Raw genomic sequence first — 19149 nt, 5'->3', positions numbered from 1 at the left:
CCATTGAGTTGGTGATGCTGTCTAACCATCTCATCCTCTGCCTCTTCTTCTTTTGCCTTCAGTCTTTCCTGGGGGAAGGTTTATTCTGCCCTTGAGCCTGGCAAATAAGGTCAGTTTTCTGATTATCTCTGCTGAAGGCAGGGAGAGTGGCATGGATCTCTCAAAACAGAAGGCAATCCGAAATTCATTTACAGTTGGCATTCCAGGGCCTTGAGTAATTCATGTGTCACGGCATCGGATTTCTCCTGATTATGTTGTACTGAGATTAATATGAAAATCAATCTGAATTCCTGGGGCCACTGCAGCTGGCGGGAAGAAGCAGGAGCCGAGAGGCTGCTTCTGGTTTACAGAGAAGCCAGCTTGGGATTTAAAGGTGCCAACTCTGGAAGTAGGCCTGGACGGGCCACTGTCCCTGCCTGGGGCCCCCAGGAGCCAGAGCAAGGCCCAGGTTGAGCACGGTCTCTAAAGGACAGCGGGGAGGCGCTCTGGGCAAAACAGCAGCAAGGCGACGCCGGGCAAGGAGAGCCGGAGGCTCGGCTTGAGCAGGACACTGCGGACACTTGGGGCCGATCGTCCTGCGTGCGGGGGGCTGGCCTGTGCCCAGCAGCGCCCCTGGCCTCCACCCGCTAGAGGCTGGGAGCAGCCAACAGCCCCCGCCAGGTGTGACAACCAAAGATGCCTTTAAGTGTAAAGTGAAAGTGTCAGTCGCTCAGTCGTGTCTGAATCTTTGGGACCCCATAGACTATAACCTGCCAGGCTTCTCTGTCCATGGAATTCTCCAGGCAAGAATACTGGAGTGGGTAGCCATTTCCTTCTCCAGGGGATCTTCCCGACCCAGGGATTGAACAGGGATCGAACCTGTGTCTCTGATGTCTCCTGCCTTGGCAGGTGGGATCTTTGCCACCTAAGCCATGGGGGAAAGCCCAAAGATGCCTTGAGACATGGCCAAACATTCTCTAGGGGAACAAACTCGAGTGCCCCTTGGGGAGACCCAGTGCTCCACGGTAAGGCGGAAAGGTCGCCTCCTCAGGCCCCGAAGAACAGCTCCTCCCTCTAGGGCCCATCGCACCGTACGGCACTTATTACAGCAGCTTTCTGAGTCTCCCCTCTGGGGATTATCACTTCCTGAAGAGGGCTGGATCCCCGGCTCTCTTTCCCAGGTCCAGCGCTGTGCTTTTCACTAAGAGCACTCGCTGGACGCCCTGAGCTGGTTCTCAAAGCCAAGTCTACGTCATGGGTCTCGTGTCCTTGGGGAGCCAGGGCTCCAGGATCGCCACCTGAATGGCTTCTTCCAAACTACCAGGATGGGGCGGGTGAAACGCCTTGCCCAGCCCAGTGAAGGCGACGGCTCCTTCCCGGACTGACACCTGGCTCAAGAATGACCTCCTTCTTTCTTATAAGTGCCAGGCTGATTTTTGTTTGCTTTCTGTTTTTTCTTTTTTGGCCGCACCATGCGGCATCAGGATCTTAGTTCCCCCACCAGGGATCGAACCTGCACCCTCTGCAGTGGGAACTCGGAGTCTTAACCCCTGGACTTCCAGGGACGTCCCAGCAGTCTTCTTTAATGCTTATCCAATAACAAAACCGTTTCGTTCTTTTCTACCTCTGTGGGAGGGATTCACTGGGTCCCCAGGAGGTTTTCTCTTTAACCGTGCCCCCCTCCCCAGCAGGGTTTGTGCGTTTGCCTGGGGAGCCCAGCTTACCGTGGGTGGAGGGGAGCCTCTTCCGATGAGCGGCACGTTCTCATAGCGTGGGTTCCCGCCGAACAGTGCAGCTTGGTTCCTGCGGGGCCGAAAGGGGCAAGGGGCGCTCAGGGCGGGGACACAGGTGTGTGCCCAGACTTCTGCAGGAGGGTCCCGGGGGTGTGCATAAGGGGGATGGAATCGGACCACAGAGGGGAGGGAGAACCAGCAGGAAGCGGGGGATGGGGCCAGGGGAGACGTGGCTTCTCAGGCCTTCGACATGCCTTGCAGGCTTGAGGCAAAACACTGACACCTGCAGCAGCTCTTCCTCGAGCAAATGCTCTCGGGGTCGGGGGGGGGCCCTGCACTCAGGCGTCCCGGCTGCAGCCAGGGGCCCAGCTGGCTTCGGATGCCTTCCTCCCCTGCCCTGGCCCCCTGGACCCAAACATGCCCCCGCCCACAGATCCAGCTTCCCCAAGGCCAGGAAAAGCACCACCGCCCCAGCCCAGCATGTTGATGGGAGGCCCCGGGAGCCCTGCCGTACATGTACTCTGAGACGGGGGCATTGGAGATGGTCTGGGCTGGGTGCAGGCTGCCCTGGCTGCCCAGGCCGCTGCTGTAGCTGCAGAAGCTGCGAAGCTGGCCCCGAGGCGGGTTGTGGGTGGCGATGCGCCGGGCCTGGGGGTTGAAGGGGTCGTCGTCGTCGATGTCGTCATAGTCCCTGTCCCTAGGGTGACACGCAGGATACAGTCGTGAGGGGCGGGGAGGGGCGCCAGGCAGTGGGGTTCCGGCCTGCTTCCCAGTCTTTCCTCCCAGGACTCCCCATCTGGTTGCAGGTGTCTCCTTGAGGTTCTCTGAAAGTATGGTCTTCAGCCCCGCCTTATACATATTACTCTGCTCCGCTCCCAACTGCACACCCACCTCCTCCAGGCAGCCCACCCTGCTGACCATCTGCACACTGATCCTCCCTACCCTGCCTCCTTTTCTGATTACTCTCGAGACACTAGAATGCTATCTTGTCTGTCTCCTCCATCAGAGAAGGCAATGGCACCCCACTCCAGTACTCTTGCCTGGAAAATCCCATGGATGGAGGAGCCTGGTAGGCTGCAGCCCATGGGGTCGCTAAAAGTCGGACACAACTGAGTGTCTTCCCTTTCACTTTTCACTTTCATGCATTGGAGAAGGAAATGGCAACCCACTCCAGTGTTCTTGCCCGGAGAATCCCGGGGACGGGGGAGCCTGGTGGGCTTCTGTCTGTGGGGTCACACAGAGTCGGACATGACTGAAGAGGCTTAGCAGCAGCAGCTCAAGGAGGCCAGGCTGTGGCACCATGCCCTCATCATCCTTGGCCCTGCTCTGGCCCCCTCAAACCTCCTTCTGGGATCCTGCTTGGACTTTCTGGGATGCTGCAGCAGAAATCCAGCCAGCCTGTTAGGGCTGAATGCCCAGTCCCCCTACTGCCCTTCTCCAGCCCAGGTTATCAGTTCTTAGCTCAGCTGGAGAGCAGAGCCTCCCGCCCCCTTCCCCAGGAAGCCTACCTGGTGGCACAGTGCTTCCAAGCCCCCGGCCCCAGGCAGATCATGATGGAAAAGGCCAGGGCGGCCAGGAGGGAGAAGAGGCCGAGGTACAGCAGGCCCTCGAGGCCGTTGTAGCAGATGCCGGTGAGGGCGTCCAGGTAATCCTGGAGGAGGAAGAGGGACACGTAGCTGCAGGGGCAGAGCGGCACTGCTGGGGGTACAAGCTGGTCTCTGGAAGCCCCTCTCTCCCAGCCTGAACCCGGGATCGCCTCCCCTCCCCCGTCCCAGGCACAGTGTACACCCATGAAGGGTCCACGTTCGGGACCCTGACATGACGGGACACTTCTTGGTTCTCTCTCCATGCATTTGCTGAAAAATACTGTGCGCTGGGCCTGGAACAGGACAGATGACGAGCTTGCAGGTGGGGGAGCCAGTGGGCAGAGGACATTTAATCTGAGGCCAGGACAGCAGGGAAGCGGAGCAAGCCTGCAGCCCCTGGGGCAAAGGGGCCAGGCTTGGCGTGTTCAGGGAGGAGGGAGAGGTCAGCTGAGGACACACAAGACGGCGCCAGGTCATGCTGGACCTCGCAGGGCAGGCAAGGAGGAGTTTGAATGCAATGCAAAGTGATGGGAAGGCATGGGTGTGTTTGGGGATGGAAAGTTGTGATCCAATTTGGTTTTTAAAAGGCTGCTCTGGCTGCCATGGATAAAAGGTAAGTGGGTGGGAGAAAGTGGGGAGCAGTTAGGAGGCCACGGCTGTCACCCAGGGGAGCAGGGTGGTGCTTACAGAAGTGGATGGGGCAGGGTAGATACGAGGGTAGTTGTGAGCACTCGCTGAGGGATGGGGTGTGGAGGTGGGGGAGGTTCTCAGCTCTCAAGTCAGGCTGCTGGGGTTGGAAACCCAAGGCCTTGACTCGACAGCTCTGGAATCTTCGGTAGGCTACTTTGTAGATAAAAGATATATATATACTATATCTGTCCATCTATCTATCCATCCATCCATCTATATTCACACACAAATTGCTATCTATAATATTTCTCATGAAATATCAGGTATTTCACAGTTTAACAGTGAGGACTAAATGATACATCACATATACAGTGCACAGAACAAGGTGGAAGACAGGAACTCAGTAAATTGCAGCTGTGATCATTATCATGACTGTTTGCTTGAAATCCACGTGGGATGTGAGCTTGTCAACATACATTGGCTTCCTGCTTTGGAGGAGAGGAGGGGCTCACATGCACCCAGCGTGCTCCCTGCATGGATGTCTGATATTGCAGATTCCTAGAGATGACCCTGGCAATGAGAATGGGGTGTCCACTTGCAACTCAGGAACTGGATGGGTTGACCAGATGGCTGGGGGTCTGTGCACTAGGGAACAGCCTTCCTCATGTAGCTCAGGGTGCCCCGAAACAGATCCAGCTCTCCATACCCCCACCCTGTACCTTTCTCTGCGTCTCCCAGTCTCAGCTACTGGAGAGAATCTAGAAGCCAGGCACTCTTTCACCCCATTCCCTGAGTCAGGCAATCACTCTCCCAGCCTCTGCTGGCTTCTCCCTGGGACGATGTAGCTTGCTGGAGTGCCCCTCACCGCCCTCCAGCTGCCCCCCAGGGCCACCCCGCACCTTGTGCAGCCCCCGGCAGTCCAACAAGGCGGTCAGCTGGTGGAGGCCGGACTCGGATGAGTTCAGCAGGAGCTGGATTCCAAGCAGATCTTTCTGAAGCAGGGAGAGGCGGACATGCGGACAGATGGAGAGGCAGAGAGTGAGCGCGGGCAGCAGGGAGGGGTGGGGATAAACCCGCAGACGGCAGCTTCGGCAGAGAGGCCTTTAAAGCCACAGCAAGGGGCTAGACTGCACAGGGAAGGGACACGCTTTCTCTCCCCGGCCCGGGCCGCGAGGGGAGGGCCGGCTGCCTCACCTCTGCGGTGGGGAAGCGGGGCATGGCGAACTGCAGCAGTCCTGCCACCTGGATCTGCATGGCGGTCAGCGAGCGCTGGAAGACGGTCAGGGCCTGCGCCAGGAGAGACCGCAGCCCCGCGTGAGGTTTACTCCCAGGAGCCCCCCGCTGCCTCTTCCCCTGCGGTCCCCTGATCGTCTGCAGCTGCAGTCACATCCCTGATCGGGGACGGCCCTTCCTGCTGGCACGTCTTCCCCTCAGCCCTCAGCCTTCCCGTCCACCTGCTTCCTGCTACTCGAAGTGTCCTGTGGGACAGCCTGGTCGGGGAGCTTGTGAGAAATGTAGAGTCTGGGGCCCGCCCCAGACTTAAGCACAACCTCCGCATGGAAACCAGCACCCAGGGTGATGGAGCTGACCCAGGGCCCCCTGCAGAGACCCCAGAGAAGCAAAGAACAGCCAGGCACCTCCACCTTACAGGTCAGTGCTGCGGCTGACCACATGGGGGCGCTGGGGGCAGGGTAAGGGCTGGACCCGGGGAGCCGTACCTGCTGGAAGGGGCTGCTTGCGCTCTGACTGCAGTACAGGTAGTATCGGGTCACCTCTGCAAGGCAAAGACACTGGATACAAGCACGAGCTCACATGTGACCCGCGCTCATCCATCCTCCATGGCCAGGCCCATCCCCGAGCTCCCAAAGGAGGCAGCTTCTAAGACCTGGCCCATTGGTTCGGCTGGTCCTGAAGGACTGTGATGGGGCGGCTCTGGGTGACTACAGGGCTGAAAGGGAAACTAGGGCACGTCTGGCGCCTCCCTGGCTCAGATGGCAAAGAATCGCCTGCAATATGGGAGACCCCTCAGACGGGAAGATGCCCCGGAGAAGGGAATGGCTAGCCACTCCAGTATTCCTGGACAGAGGAATCTGGAGGGCTACCGGCCACGGGGTCCCAAAGAGTCGGACACGACTGAGCAACTAACGCTTTTACTTTTTCTCAGGGGCACAGTCTGGCTGACCGCGGGCCTGGAGCAAGCATCCCAGGAGGCTCTGACAACAGCAGCTGAGGTCCTTACCTGGGCGGACCTGGCCCTCTGTGATGTTCAGGATGAAGGTGTCTGGAGCCGCGCAGAAGTCGCTGGTGCCCTGAGCCGGGGAGAAACAGGAGGGGTGGAGGAAAGTCACACACTCCCAAGAGTTCAGGCACAGGGACCCCGCGGCTCAGACTTGGCTGGGCAAGAACCGTCAACGGCCAGCTTCCCTGGGTCCTGGCTTTGCCCCTGCCTGGCTCTTAACTTTAGAGACAAGGGCTTAGCCTGGGTCTCATCAATCACACAGGAGAGAGAGATGCTCTTCACCTAATGAATCAATCCACGCAGCGTACTCAGGAAAGTGACGGGCAGACAGACAGCATGCGCTCCGTGCCGTTGCCTTTGATTTCTGAAAGCCTCTCCTGGGAGGGACCCAGGTGAGGCAAGGGGGTGTGGCGGGATGCACTTTGGAGAGTTCTATGCACCACAGCCTTGTGCCCATCTCTATCTTATTTTTCGTCTTGCTGTTACCAAGCCCGCCCCAGAATCTCTTCCTAAAGAGTTACGGAGGTGCTAAGTCCATCTCTGAGCTTTTGGCTCCAGGTCTTGTCGTGATAAGATGGGAGGTCAGGACGAGCACAGGGCTGAGAGGGGACAAGGGCTCCAGACTGCCGTGGCCACACCAGGGAACCCAGACCCTGCTGCCCGGCCCGCCCTGACTAGGGGACCACCAAGGGCCCACGGGGCCGAGTGGCGGAAGGTCCGGGGCCTGGAAGAGGCGGCTGCAAGGATGCCACCCTCTGAGCCAGGGACTCCGCAGGTCTGGCCTGGGGGTCGCAGCGGGCACTGGGTAGAGGGGCGCCCCTCACCCCTGCCTCACACTCGACTGTACAGCGGGGTGGTCGAGCAGACAGGGCTCGACCCTGGCTCCCATCTGACTCCTCATCATGTTCTTTATAAAAAATATTCATTTGACTGTGCGGGGTCTCGGTTGCGGTTCGCGGGATCTTTAGCTGGGGCTCGGGAACGCTTAGTTGCGGTGTGTGGGCTCTAGTTTCCTGACCAGGGACCGAACCCAGGTCCCCTGCACCCGGAGCTCAGAGTCTCAGCCACTGGATCACCAGGGAAGCCCCCTGGCACGTTCTTGGGGGGCAGTGCTGGGGGGACAGGGGAGGGAGGGGATGAGGCCAGTGTTGGCGCTCTGCCCCACAGCTCTCAAAAACAAAAACAAGAGCAGCCCCAGAAAAACAGGCTGGGAGGGCAGGGGCAGTGGCCTCACAAAAGCTCCTCACAACAGCCTCGGAGGGCCTGGCTCCTTCTGCCCCACTTCCTATTAACATGCAGCAGGAGCCGCAGCCCCATCAAAGGCCCATTCACTGCCTCACCCTCGGCCTCTCTTGCACAAGGGCCTGATTAATCGAATTAGGGAGATGGCCTTTCTCTGCAGCTCCCTGGCCGGCCGGGGGGCCCTCGGCTGGAGCTGGAGTTGCCTCTGGTCGCCGTGAACACAGAAGCCTGGTGAGAAGGAGGAGACCCTGCTGGGAAGGAGCCGGCTCCCGAAGGGGCGCCCACGGTGGCCAGCTGGAGGCACCCGGGGGAGGGCCCGCCGTGTGCAAGCTTCCCTGTGCCCACTCTTGTCCCCGGAGAAGCGGCTCTCTGCCAGGCAGCTGTGCGTGCGTGTGGCCTCGGCCAGCAGCCACCCTCCCTGGACTCTGTTCAGCCCGCCTAGCTCCAGATGACGTCAGGATGCATTTGATCATGACCTGGGCCCTCCCGGTGGCTTAGACGGTAAAGAATCCGCCTGCAATGCGGGAGACCTGGATTCAATCCCTGGGTTGGGAAGAGCCCCTGGAGAAGGGAATGGCAACGCACTCCAGTATTCTGGCCTGGAGAGTCCCATGGACAGAGGAACCTGGCGGGCTATAGTCCACGAGGTTGCAAAGAGTTGGACACGACTGAGCGACTTTCACTTAGGCCCTCCTACTCTGTTCTTCCCTGTACCTGGAGGGGCCCTAGCCCTGGGGACGTAGGCTCCTCCTGCCCAGGGCTCCCTCTGCAGTCCAAAGTGGACACTGTGTGATGTGGGGATGAGGGACAAAGCAGGAGAGGCCCACCTCCTCCCCCTTCCGGACAAGCTCTGCCCAGAGCTATTCAAACAAGCAGCACCAGGGTCCATGCATTCGGGGGGCATCGTGGAGGCCCACCGGCCAAGGCCAGGGTCACTAGCCGGCCCCCGTCACTGGACAAGGCACGTGTTTGGGTAGAGGGGTTCCTGTGTGAGCCCCCCCCCCGCTTTTTTCTCCCGGATCGAAAGGGCAGAATGGGTGCAGGTCACAGGGTTGCTCTGTGGCCCTTAAGTCAGCTAAGAGGTTCTCTGAAATCCCTGTAAATCTGCCCCTCTGTCACAAACACACACACACACACAGACACGCAGCCTGTCCCACCGCTGTGTCGATCCACATGGGGCTGTGATGATCTGCCTGTGAGCTGAAACTTCAGAGGAAACATCCCGTTCTTCTGGTTCCTGCATCTCCAGGCACCCATGCCTCCGAGAACCATGTAGCCAAATGTTGAATGAATGAATGCCGTGCACACAGCTCTTCTGGAGTGTTTGGTCCACCGGAGACCAAGCGTACCTGCCTAGCTAGCGTCCCGCCCACACTTGTGTGTGCGCCTGTTTTTGATTTTTAACATTTCAAGGTACCACAGCTGGAAACACACACCACTGTGAATCAGACAGTCTATGTGAGTCCAAGCACAACGGATGGGAGGCCACCTTCTGCCTTCCGGATGCTGGGGAGGAGGGCCCAGGAGTGCGTGCCGAAGCCCAGGCTTCCAGAATGGGGTTCAAGCCCTGCCCAGCCCCACCAGCTGGGCTCAGCTCTTCACACCCAGAGGAGGCACCTGGGTTCCCGTGCCCGGCCACACAGGCCGTGGCAGGTGGGTCAAGAATCAGGCAGGCCTCTTATCTTGGATCTGCCCCCAAATGCCTCGTGACCCCGGGGCAAGCCTCTTCCTTTCCCAGGGCCTGTGTCCCCATCAAAAGGGATGAGCCAAGCCCCTTTAGTTCCCAGACTCTCGAATTCTTGGTTAGGGACTGAGACCAGAAGCTGGCCCTGCCCTGGGGACGCTGGGTGGTACACACCGACACACCACCAGACCGAACCACCCGGCACCCCCATGGCCTCCAGCTTACCACGGCCGCGGCAGCGTCAGCAGCCAGGGACGTCCAGCTGAGGAGCAGGGCCAGCACCCCGCAGCAAAGTATCCTAGAGGAGAAGCAGCCGCCAGTGGGGTCTTGGCAGAGGCTGGCAGGTGGGGGCCCTGTGGTGGCTGCCCACCCCCCAGCCTTCCCGGCCCTTCCTCTCAGCTACGACCTTGTCCCCCCTGGTCCTCCACACTCCCTCGGTGGCCCCGAGGGCAGCCCCAGCCTTGACACCGCCCGCTGACTGCTGGCACAGGGATATGGACCCTGCGCACAGGTCCCCAAGGGAAGAGACAGCAGCCAAGGGCGCGAGCTGAGCGGCTCTAACGGCTCAGCTGCGGGACAGTCAGGCCCAGGAGGCAGGGGCTGGGAGGGGGGAAAGCCCGCCCCTGGCTTGGTGTCCAGACGGCAGGACGGTGGCTGCCGCCCCTACCCCGCCCTGGGCCAGACGCTGAGGATGGGGAAGGGAGGCGGTGTCAGGCTGCCCCTGCTGCCCACATGCCCCCAGCCCCCCAGGCCCTCATCCCTCTGGACGGCGGCACTGTCACTCCCCACGCTTTGCCAGTTCTTCCCCCAGACCCAGAGGCAGGCTACTCACGAGGCCAGGAGGCACCTGGAGCGCTTGGCCAGACCCAGGCAGGCAAGGAGGCAGAGGACCAGGTCCAAGACGAACAGCAGGAGGTAAGAGAGCCACCTGAACAGAGCGGGAGGGGCGGTCAGGGAAGAGCTGCTCACCCGGGGCCCCTGGCCCGCTGTTCGAAGGACAAACTGCCCACAGCCGGTGGCTAAGCTGATGAACCTGGGGGCCAGCAAGAAGCCAGTGTGCATGGTGGACAGCCCTTGGGGTTCCGGGGGCTGCATCCCAGCCTGTGCTTAGACAAAGGAGTCACCCTCCCTCCCCCAGCTGAGTGTCTGAACCAGCACTGTCTCCTAGAACTTTCTGCAGTGATGGACACGGACCCCCTCGCACTGACTACTCTCTGTCGCTACCTATGTGTGGCCGATACAACTGAGGAAACGGATTTCTCCTTTCATTTACTTTTTCTTTTTTTCAGAACTGAAGTATAGTTGCTATACAATATTATGTAAGTTACAGGTGTACTATATATGTATATTTTTGGAAGTCGCTCAGTTGCGTCTGACTCTTTGCGATCCCATGGACTATTCAGTCCATGGAATTCTCCAGGCCAGAATACTGGAGTGGGTAGCTGTTCCCTTCTCCAGGGGATCTTTCCAACCCAGGGATTGAACGCAGGTCTCCCACATTGCAGATGGATTCTTTACCAGCTAAACCACAAGGGAAGCCCCAAAATACTGGAGTGGGTAGCCTATCCCTTCTCCAGGGTATCTTCCCGATCCAGCGATTGGGAACTTCTTCCCAACTCCAGGGTACAATATATGACTCACAATTTTTAAAGGTTATACTCCATCTATTAGTTACTATAAAATATTGGCTATACTCCTCATGTTGTACAATATATATCTTTTATCTTATTTTTTAATTTAATTTTTACTTTATATGGGAGTGTAGCTGATTTACAATGATGTGATAGTTTCTGGTGTACAGTAAAATAATTCATTTATACACAGACATGTACTCACCCTTTCGTTTACTTTTTTTGGGCTGTGGGCTACGCGGGATCTTCCTCAACCAGGGATTGAACCCGCACCCCCTGCAGCAAAAGTGCAGAGTCCAAGCCACTGGACCGCCAGGGAAGCCCCTCATAGCCTTTGTTCCAACAGCCGCTCGTGACCAGCGGCCATGCCATGGACAGAACAGGTCTAAACCATCTCTTGGCAGCCTTCTGGGAGGCAAGTATTTGGACCCTGGTTCCCGTTGCTTCTAGAAGGCACACACAGTGTCAGACCAGGCGAGTTCTGACAGATCCATGCCACGGATCACAGCTATGATGGGTCACAGCCACGGATCTAAGAAACCCCTAAGAGGTCTGCACCTTTAACAATGGCGCACCGCAATGAAGAGCAGCTCCCGTTCTTCACGAGAGGAAGTCCAAGCCCAGCAAGGAAGACCCAGTGAGGCCAAAAATTAAATGGATAAAAAGAACCTCGGGTCCATTGAGCACTGGAATCCCATTCTACAGACTGGAAAACCAAGGCCGGGGGAAGAGGCTGGCCCAGGAATTCCAGACTCTCTGAGCCTTCCTGCAAGAGACAGGGCCAGCCACTTGGAGCCCCTCAAAATCCTGGCTTCCCATTTCACACCTAAAGGTTTCTTGTTACCCTTCTCTCCCCTACTTGGCACATTGGCAGGAAATCGAGGTAGGACCGAGTCGAAGCTCCACCATCATGAAGCTCTAAGATTATGTTTCAGTCTGCTCGGTATCCCCGCCTCCTCGCGTTATAAAAGTTTCCTGGAAACAGCTCTGTGAGGCGGATGCGTTTCTCCGGAGGAGCTGGCTGCTGACATGGGGATGAGTTTCTGACCAAGAACTCGGCTCTCCCAGGAGCCATGAGGGCCCCTGCGGCCACGGCTCCTCCCACATCCGGCGTGGATGAGCTGGCTCCCTTACACTCTTTGGAAGCCTCTGGAGAGCAGTCTTTCGGCTTTTAACTGCCTCTAACACGTAGCCGGGCCTTGCATAAAAGTACTAAGAAGAATTTGCTCAGCTGGGTGGCTGGGCTCCAGCACCATCCAGAAAGCAAAGGTGGGGAGGTTGGTCCCAAGGAGACCCAGGACCTGGGGCTGGTGAGCTTGTGAAGAATAAAACGAGGCTTTTGTGCCAGGGCGGCTCATTCGAGAGGAGGGAACAAACGGCAGATGAGGGGAAGGGACAGAATGTCAGCAGCGCTCCGGAGCCACAGGTGCCCACCGTGAAGCAGCCCTGAGCGAGGGGAGGAATCTGGGGACGGGGTTCCAGGAGACCCTCTCCATCACCCTCACTGAGACAGATGCCATGCAGCTGTCACCACCTTAACCCCAGTTTTTATAAAATCATCTGAAAAAGTAAGCCCTTCTGATGCTTACGTTCTAATTTATTTCACCAAGGTCATTCTCAAAATGCCCAAATTAAGCCCTTCAGTGTACAAGGCTTCCCAGGTGCCTCAGTGATAAAGAACCCACCCGCCAATGCAGGAAATGCAAGAACCTGAGTGAGTCCCTTCTGGATGACTTTTTCTTTGGTCGCAATTGTACCTTCTGGCATGAGAGTTTGGTCCAGACTCATCGGGTACAGTCCCTACCCAAACCTGGAATCAGAAATTTTTCCAAGGGAGCCTGGTTCCTTTTAGGGCTGCCCCAGTGGTGCAGCGGTAAAGAATCTGCCTGCCAAGCAGGAGACCCGGGTTCGATCTCTGGGTCGGGGAGAGTCCCTGGAGAAGGAAATGGCACCCCACTCCAGGATTCTTGCCTGCGAGATTCCACGGAGAGAGGAGCCTGGCGGGCCACAGGCCATGGGGTGGTGAAGAGTCGGACACGACCGAGCGCACAGGCAGTACGGTGCTCATATGCTGTCCCAGGCTAGGCCCATTCAGGGAGAGCGGCAGGGTCGAAACGGACACCACCTCCCATGATAAAAAGGTTTCGGAGGCTCAGGCAGTGACTGTCCCTCATGTCAGGGGGCTAATCCGATGCCACTGTTTTGGGTCACAGGTCACAGCTAGTCCTTAGTCAGTAGTTTCCTTCTGGTTACTTAGGACACATGAGCAAAAAAAAACAAGGAAAGAAAAATCTGGGTGACGTCTGGGAGGGCAGGGGCTGGACCGGCAGGCAGGGGAGGGACGCAGAGCACCGTCCAGAGCTGGGGCCTCCTGAGCTTCCTCTGGTCAGGGCACGTCCATCTCTTACCACAGGGAACGGAGAGGCCTGGATGAGGAGGTCCAAAGGCCACCAGGGGCATGTTCTCTGGGTCAGTATTAGCTCAGCCTGGAGTGGGGCTTTCTCAGAAAGCGGAAATGAATTCAGAGTAAATTGTGCAACGTTGTGGTGGAGACTGTGACCTTTGCCGGTGGCTTGAAGCAGAGGCAAGAAACTGGGGAGGGTGAGGGGCATCCAAAGGATAGATGTTTGCTCCCAGGGCTCCTGCATCCCCCGCGCCCCCTCTGAGCCAGGCGCTCTGCCCTGGGTGCACAAGGATGTGTACGCCGTGAGTGTGCGTCACCCTTCCGCTGGGAGCCCCCAAATCTGGACTGCCACCTCCTTTCTTGGTTGTTCCCAGAGTGACCTTCACCAGACCCTCCATGTGGACGGAGGGCAGCTGATCCCCAGTCATCTGGCTTGTGTCCACTGCCTTCACCTGGAATGGGGTTTGGGTGATGGGGAGGCAGGGGAGACGTAAACGAAACCCCAAAGGTCTGAGGACGCAGGAGTGAGTCTGCATACCTGATATGGCAAAGGTGGAGTGGTGCCCTGCAGTCCCTACCACTCCACTTTTGGGCATCTCTGAGCTTGCTAAGCAGTTGCCATTGGGCAAGGCTCTGTGCTGCCAAAGGGGCTGCCATCTCCCTGACCCCTCGCTCCCCTGGGGCTGGGTCTGCAGGTACAAGGAGCCCTGGCTCCTCAATCCGAAAAGAAGAGGAACCTGTAAACCAACTGCACTTCACTCAGCCCTGAGGATGCTGGTCCCGGAAGAGCTCCCTGCTGTGTGCTGGGTGGGTGGCCAGGTGCAGCCTGAGATCTTGGCTCGTCACTGCCCCTCCAGGGGGCTCAGTGCCTGCACAGGGGGCTCAGTGCCTGCGTGTAAGCTGGCTGCACTCCCTGCCTCCGCAAGCTCTCGTGTCCTCTGATTTCAGACAATGGCTTAGTGAGACGTTCCAGAGGCACTTCCCTGCTGGAACCCAAGATGCTGACTCTAATGAAGAGAGCTGGGCTGGCCCCTCCCCTGGGCCCCTCACCTGTAGTACTCCACAAAGCTGGTCTGGTTGGCCAGTTCGGTCAGTTCCTCAGTGACCTCCGTCCACACGGGCACCCCTGCCATCTGGACAATGATGCTGCCCGCCGTCTGCTGTAAGAACTTCAGCGTCTGGAGGTAATCGCCCCGGGCGGCAAAGATCTCACCCAGGCGGGCGAGGTGCTGCTCCAGGTCCACCTTCATCTTCTGGGTGGTTCCCGACACCTGTGGAGGGGCGGGGCTTGAGAGTCTGACCTTGGCGGGGAGGAAGCCAGAGGGGGTACACCATCTGATTCAAACTGGAGGGGAAGAACTTGGCCTTGAATGAGTGCTCCACAGGCACCAGCCGTCCTGAAGTCACGAGGCTGTGGTCCAGGTGGAGAATGGATGGCAGAGCATCCCCCTAGCCAACCAGCCCGAGGGTCCCTCCATCAGGGGCAGAGGCCCGATCTAGTTCTAACCAGGACCCGGCCTCCGAGACCCAATGCCTTCCTAAGAAGACAGACCCAGATGCGGAAACAAACAAGAGAAGCCATTTTTCTTCCTTGAAGATTTTCTTCCAAGTTTAAACAATTCTTGTTGAGGGTGAGGAATAAACCGTTTAAACCAAAGAATCCCTGCATTGCTACCTGACCTTCGGTTCCCACAATAGGCTTTCTCAGCATCTCACAAGAGAAAGGCTTTGTTGTAGAGCGAGTGACAGCTCACAGCGTCCTGAACCCGAGTTCAGAACAATGGGACTTTGAAAGGATACAGGCAGATCCGACGCTGCCGGGACACACACGTGACGGGGGGAGGAAACCGGTGCCTTCTCTGTGCTCACCACCCTCCTGGCTCCCCACGTCTGCCCTGTGTGGAACTGAGCAGACCTTGAAGGAAGCATCTCTCTGCTCAGAAGTAGAGAGGAAGGTCAACGGCGGTGACTGTCCTGGGCTTGCAAACGAGGACCACAAGGACTGAAAAGATGTTTCTCAACAGCCCAGATGTAGGGTCCTGGCAGGGCCCTGAGACCCAGCCCAAGAATTCCAAGCACCTTCCCCCCAATCCTGCTCTGAGCCTGAGTGTCGGCAAGAGGGGAGGAAGGGCCTGGTTGCTCTGAAAGTGTCACGTTTCACCAACAAGCACAACTGGCTGGAAACGGGGAGCGTGTGTTAATCGTCCAGGCAGCCTTCAGCTCCCCAGGTCTGCAAGGGAGAGAAAAATGACCCAGAGCGGAAATTCCCTGGAGGTCCAGTGGTCAGGGCCCTGCACTTTCACTGCCGAGGGCATGGGTTCAATCCCTGGTTGGGGAACTAAGATCCTGCAAGCTTTGTGGTGCGGCCAAAAATACAAACAACAAGCAAAACAAAAGGACCCAGAAGAAATGTTTAGAAACTTCCCAGGGTGAGAGCTCCATGGAGAGACGATTAGACGCCACTCCCGGCAGCAAATGCTACTTCTGCGAGTTAGAGGGGCTTGACAGCAACTCCAGGGCCTTTCACTCTGTGCTGTGCTGGGAGTTCCTAGTTCCACAAAAGAGAATGGCCGCCTTTGTTGCATTTTGTTTTTTCCAGCGTCAGCAGCTTATTCCCTTTTCTGGCTTGCTCCTGGTCCTTACAAGCTGGTTAACGGCTACGAGATGCCAAAGTGCAGAGACACTGGGCACACGCGTTAGTAAATCCAGCAGCTGACCCGCACTGGATCAGCACTCCTTTTCAGTTCAGTGAGGTCACGGACAAGTGCTCTGCAGCCACTGATCCAAAGGCAGTCTTCATAAACGTTAACGCTGGGAGCAAAACCCGCTCTGCGTGATGCTTCCATATTCCTCTATGAAGCCTAACTCACTTTAGACCACAAGGCTGTTAAAAATGCTCTGTAAACTTTTCCTGTAAGATCACTTCTTTCCCCTTCCATAGCTCTAAAATGTTTCACTTCTCTACTTCTTAAATTCCTCCTTGGGGAAAAAAAAAAACAAAAAACCCACCCCCACACACAAACCAGCAAACATCTGCCAAGCCTTCTTTTCCTCCTGATGTCTTCCCATAGGAAACCAAACAAAACAGAAAGAAATTAAAATTACAGCGTTGACCCACTTACAGCTGCCCCTTCCCCATTCTGCCCCCAGTCCTTAGAGATTCAGTACAGAGCTCCCCAAAGGGAGACAGGGAGGTGGGACACTCAGAGATGGCCCAGGTGCTCCCACAAGGAAGAGACACTCTTCGGATCAAGAGGGCTGGCTCAGCTCCCCAAGTTGGGGCGAAATCAGGGGCAAGCTAGCAGGTGGAGGAAGCTGTTACCCCAGAGGATGGAGCAGGCATTCTCCAGCTGCGGCCGTTGGACCAGCAGCCTCGCATCATCAGCTGGAAACAAACTCTCAATGCAGATTCTCAGCGGAGAGTCTGGGGAGGGGGGAGGGCCCACCATCTAGGTCTGTCAAGCCCTCCAGGGGATTCTGATGCAAGCTCAAGTTGGAAAATCTCTGACCGGGAGGAAGCTCCTTCTCAGAGAGGAAGGAGGTGAAGGGGTGGAGTCTAGGCAGACTAGGGGTAGGGCCCGCATCTCGGAGCCAGGAGGGGAAGGACTGAGGCCAGACCCCTGGGCTCCAGTACTGGGTTCTGAAATGTGCCAGCTCCCCACCCTGGGGCAGCCACAGCACCTCCCTGTGCCCAGTTCCTTCACCCAAAGGCATGCCCACAGGCCGGCTGCCAGCTCAAACCTGAGCCAGCCGAGCTCCCAGAGGGGTAGACTCCTGAGCCGTGGTTTTAGGCTGATATCCCAATGGGCTTCCCTGAGTGCTATGCAGGATACCCGGGAGATGAGGGTTCGATCCCTGAGTCAGGAAGATCCCCTGGAGGAGGGCATGTCAACCCACTCCAGTATTCTTGCCTGAAGAATCCCATGGACAGAGGAGCCTGGTGGGCTGCAGTCCACAGGGTCACAAAGAGTCAGACACAACTGAGCGACTGAGCAGCAATGGGTTAGAGGCGTGCCAGGTACCGTGGGTGAGGTCCAGATGGGGTCACTGGATCCAGAGAAAGGATCTACCCAAGGCATCCCAAGTGACCCTTTCTGACCCCCCGAATCAGTGTGTGCAGCTGACTCAGGACCCTGCTGCCAACCGTGGCACAGGGCTCCCCCAGGCTGGGAGGGTGCACACCTGGGCTCCTGCTCCAGGAAGGAGAGCCTGGCAGGGCCCACCTTGCTCTGGCCCAGGTCTGAGTTGCCTGACCTGTCTCCTGAGCACCCCGCCCCCACCCCCCAATCAAAGCTTCCACTCTTCCGAGGTAATAATAGTAATACATATTATTATAGTAATTATAATAATAGCATCATTAGCATAGCTCCCCCACCAACATTTGGAGAGTTCTTTGTAGATAACCAGGCATTTTTGCAGGCATCATCTTGTCAGCCATCACTCATCTACTCATCTGAAATTTGGCCTTCACCCCTCAGATGTGGGGGCCTGCTAAGACCTGCTGTCTCCCCAGAGCCTTGGGACCTGGGAGCCCACCCCGAGGTCAAAACCAGCCCTGGAAGCCCAGCACAGGGCCTCCCTCTCCAGGCAGTACCCCTGGCCCTGGGGCACTCTCGGCATGGGGCGAGGGGACCAGCCTGGAGGTCCCGGTCCCAGCTCATCCCTGGGTGATTAAGACATGAAGAATTTGAGTTTTCCCATCAGGATGGCTCAGGGACTTTCTTCCTCGGTCCCTGGGGGAGCCACAGGCCATTCTTACAATGGTCACAGGTCAGCCAGTGAAGGGCACGGCTCCGGGGCTTCCCCAGAGGTTCTCCTTTGGAGGGTGAGTTCTTCCTCCCGGGTGGGTGGAGCCCCTTCCACACCAGGGCAGAACTGAGGGTGGGGGCCCCAGGGAGTAAGCCCCGCCCCAGGCCAGGGCGTGCCTAGGGCCCCCTGTGCTGGTCAGCCCCCAGCTTCTCCACCCTGCTGCCATTACAGCTGCCCCGCCCAGGGTCCAGACAGCTAGCTCCTGGCCCCCAGGGATGGGTCCCAGCAGACACAATGCGGGGGACGGATGAACTCAGCAGGAGAGCGGGGCCCCGGGTCTGGCCTGTGGCCCTTGGCTTCGCAGAAGGACTTTATCTGAGGCCAAAGGCAGGGCAGCCAGCACCCGGCCACCCCACCCGAGGACCAGCACAGCTGTCCCTTTAAGGGAGCTTGTCCTGGGAGGCCTGGGGGATTAAGGCCTTAGAGGAGCTTAAGGGATGGGGGGTGCAATGGGGTCGAGTCCCTCCTCCAGAATCCTCTTCCAGCAGCACCAGGATGAAGTCCACACGCTCCGGTCAGGGCCGGATTGTGTGGCTGAGGCTGCTGGACACAATCGGCCATTGCCTGAGGTCACCCCTCTGCTGGGGACCTGGCCCAGGGTGGACATACAGCGACTGGCGTTTCTGAAAACTGCCCTGGAGCCTGGCTCCTGGGATACTGGGGCTGCTGGGAAATCAGCTGGAAAGACCTGGTGCGTGAACGTGACAAGCACGGGGGGGCCAAGGGCTGTGTTTTCAGAAGACCCTGCCTCCTTGCCCAGAGGCTCAGCAAGTGGACCTCTGCCTTGCGCTAAAAATCCCACTTCTCCTCAGGCATGTCCTTCACCCTGAGCCCCCAGCTGGAGCCACGGCGCCTGGAAACCAGAGCCCGGAGCACACCGCGCTGGCTTTGGGGGCTCTGCACTTGGTTTTGAAGTTTTCCCCTTGACATCTCCTAGACCCGACCCACAACGCTCTGTACTCAGCGCTGAGAGTGAACACAGAAAACGCTGTGAGAGGGGCTTCCCTGGTGGCTCAGTGGGAACGGAGCCGCCTGCTGAGGCCGGGGACTCGGGTTTGATCCCTGGGTCAGGAAGATCCCACGTGCTGCAGAGCAAGTAAGCCGGAGTGTGGGTTACTCCACTCCGGAGTAGTTGTGAGTAAGCTCACAGCTACTGAGCTGGCCCTCCAGGGCCCGGGAGCTGTAGCTACTGAATGAAGCCCATGGGCCCTG

The 19149-nt window shown here is 57.9% G+C and overlaps 1 protein-coding gene across 1 annotated transcript in view; it reads right to left on the bottom strand.

Annotated features, from left to right (window-relative positions):
• Window positions 1-19149, bottom strand: part of TTYH2 (tweety family member 2) — a 35224-nt gene that overhangs the window by 3181 nt on the left and 12894 nt on the right. Inside the window, exons 4-13 of the mRNA XM_040244350.1 lie at window positions 14179-14399; window positions 9926-10021; window positions 9319-9391; window positions 6168-6237; window positions 5647-5702; window positions 5123-5215; window positions 4828-4920; window positions 3221-3363; window positions 2227-2409; window positions 1704-1782 (exon numbers count right to left, since the gene is read on the bottom strand). Of these exons, the coding sequence (XP_040100284.1) occupies window positions 1704-1782; window positions 2227-2409; window positions 3221-3363; window positions 4828-4920; window positions 5123-5215; window positions 5647-5702; window positions 6168-6237; window positions 9319-9391; window positions 9926-10021; window positions 14179-14399 (1107 nt within the window). The remainder of the gene's footprint in view (window positions 1-1703; window positions 1783-2226; window positions 2410-3220; window positions 3364-4827; window positions 4921-5122; window positions 5216-5646; window positions 5703-6167; window positions 6238-9318; window positions 9392-9925; window positions 10022-14178; window positions 14400-19149) is intronic.

The sequence above is a fragment of the Oryx dammah genome, unplaced genomic scaffold (assembly GCF_014754425.2).
Source record: "Oryx dammah isolate SB20612 unplaced genomic scaffold, SCBI_Odam_1.1 HiC_scaffold_8, whole genome shotgun sequence".
Taxonomy (NCBI): Eukaryota; Metazoa; Chordata; class Mammalia; order Artiodactyla; family Bovidae; genus Oryx; species Oryx dammah.
This window is presented reverse-complemented; position numbering and strand designations above follow the sequence as displayed.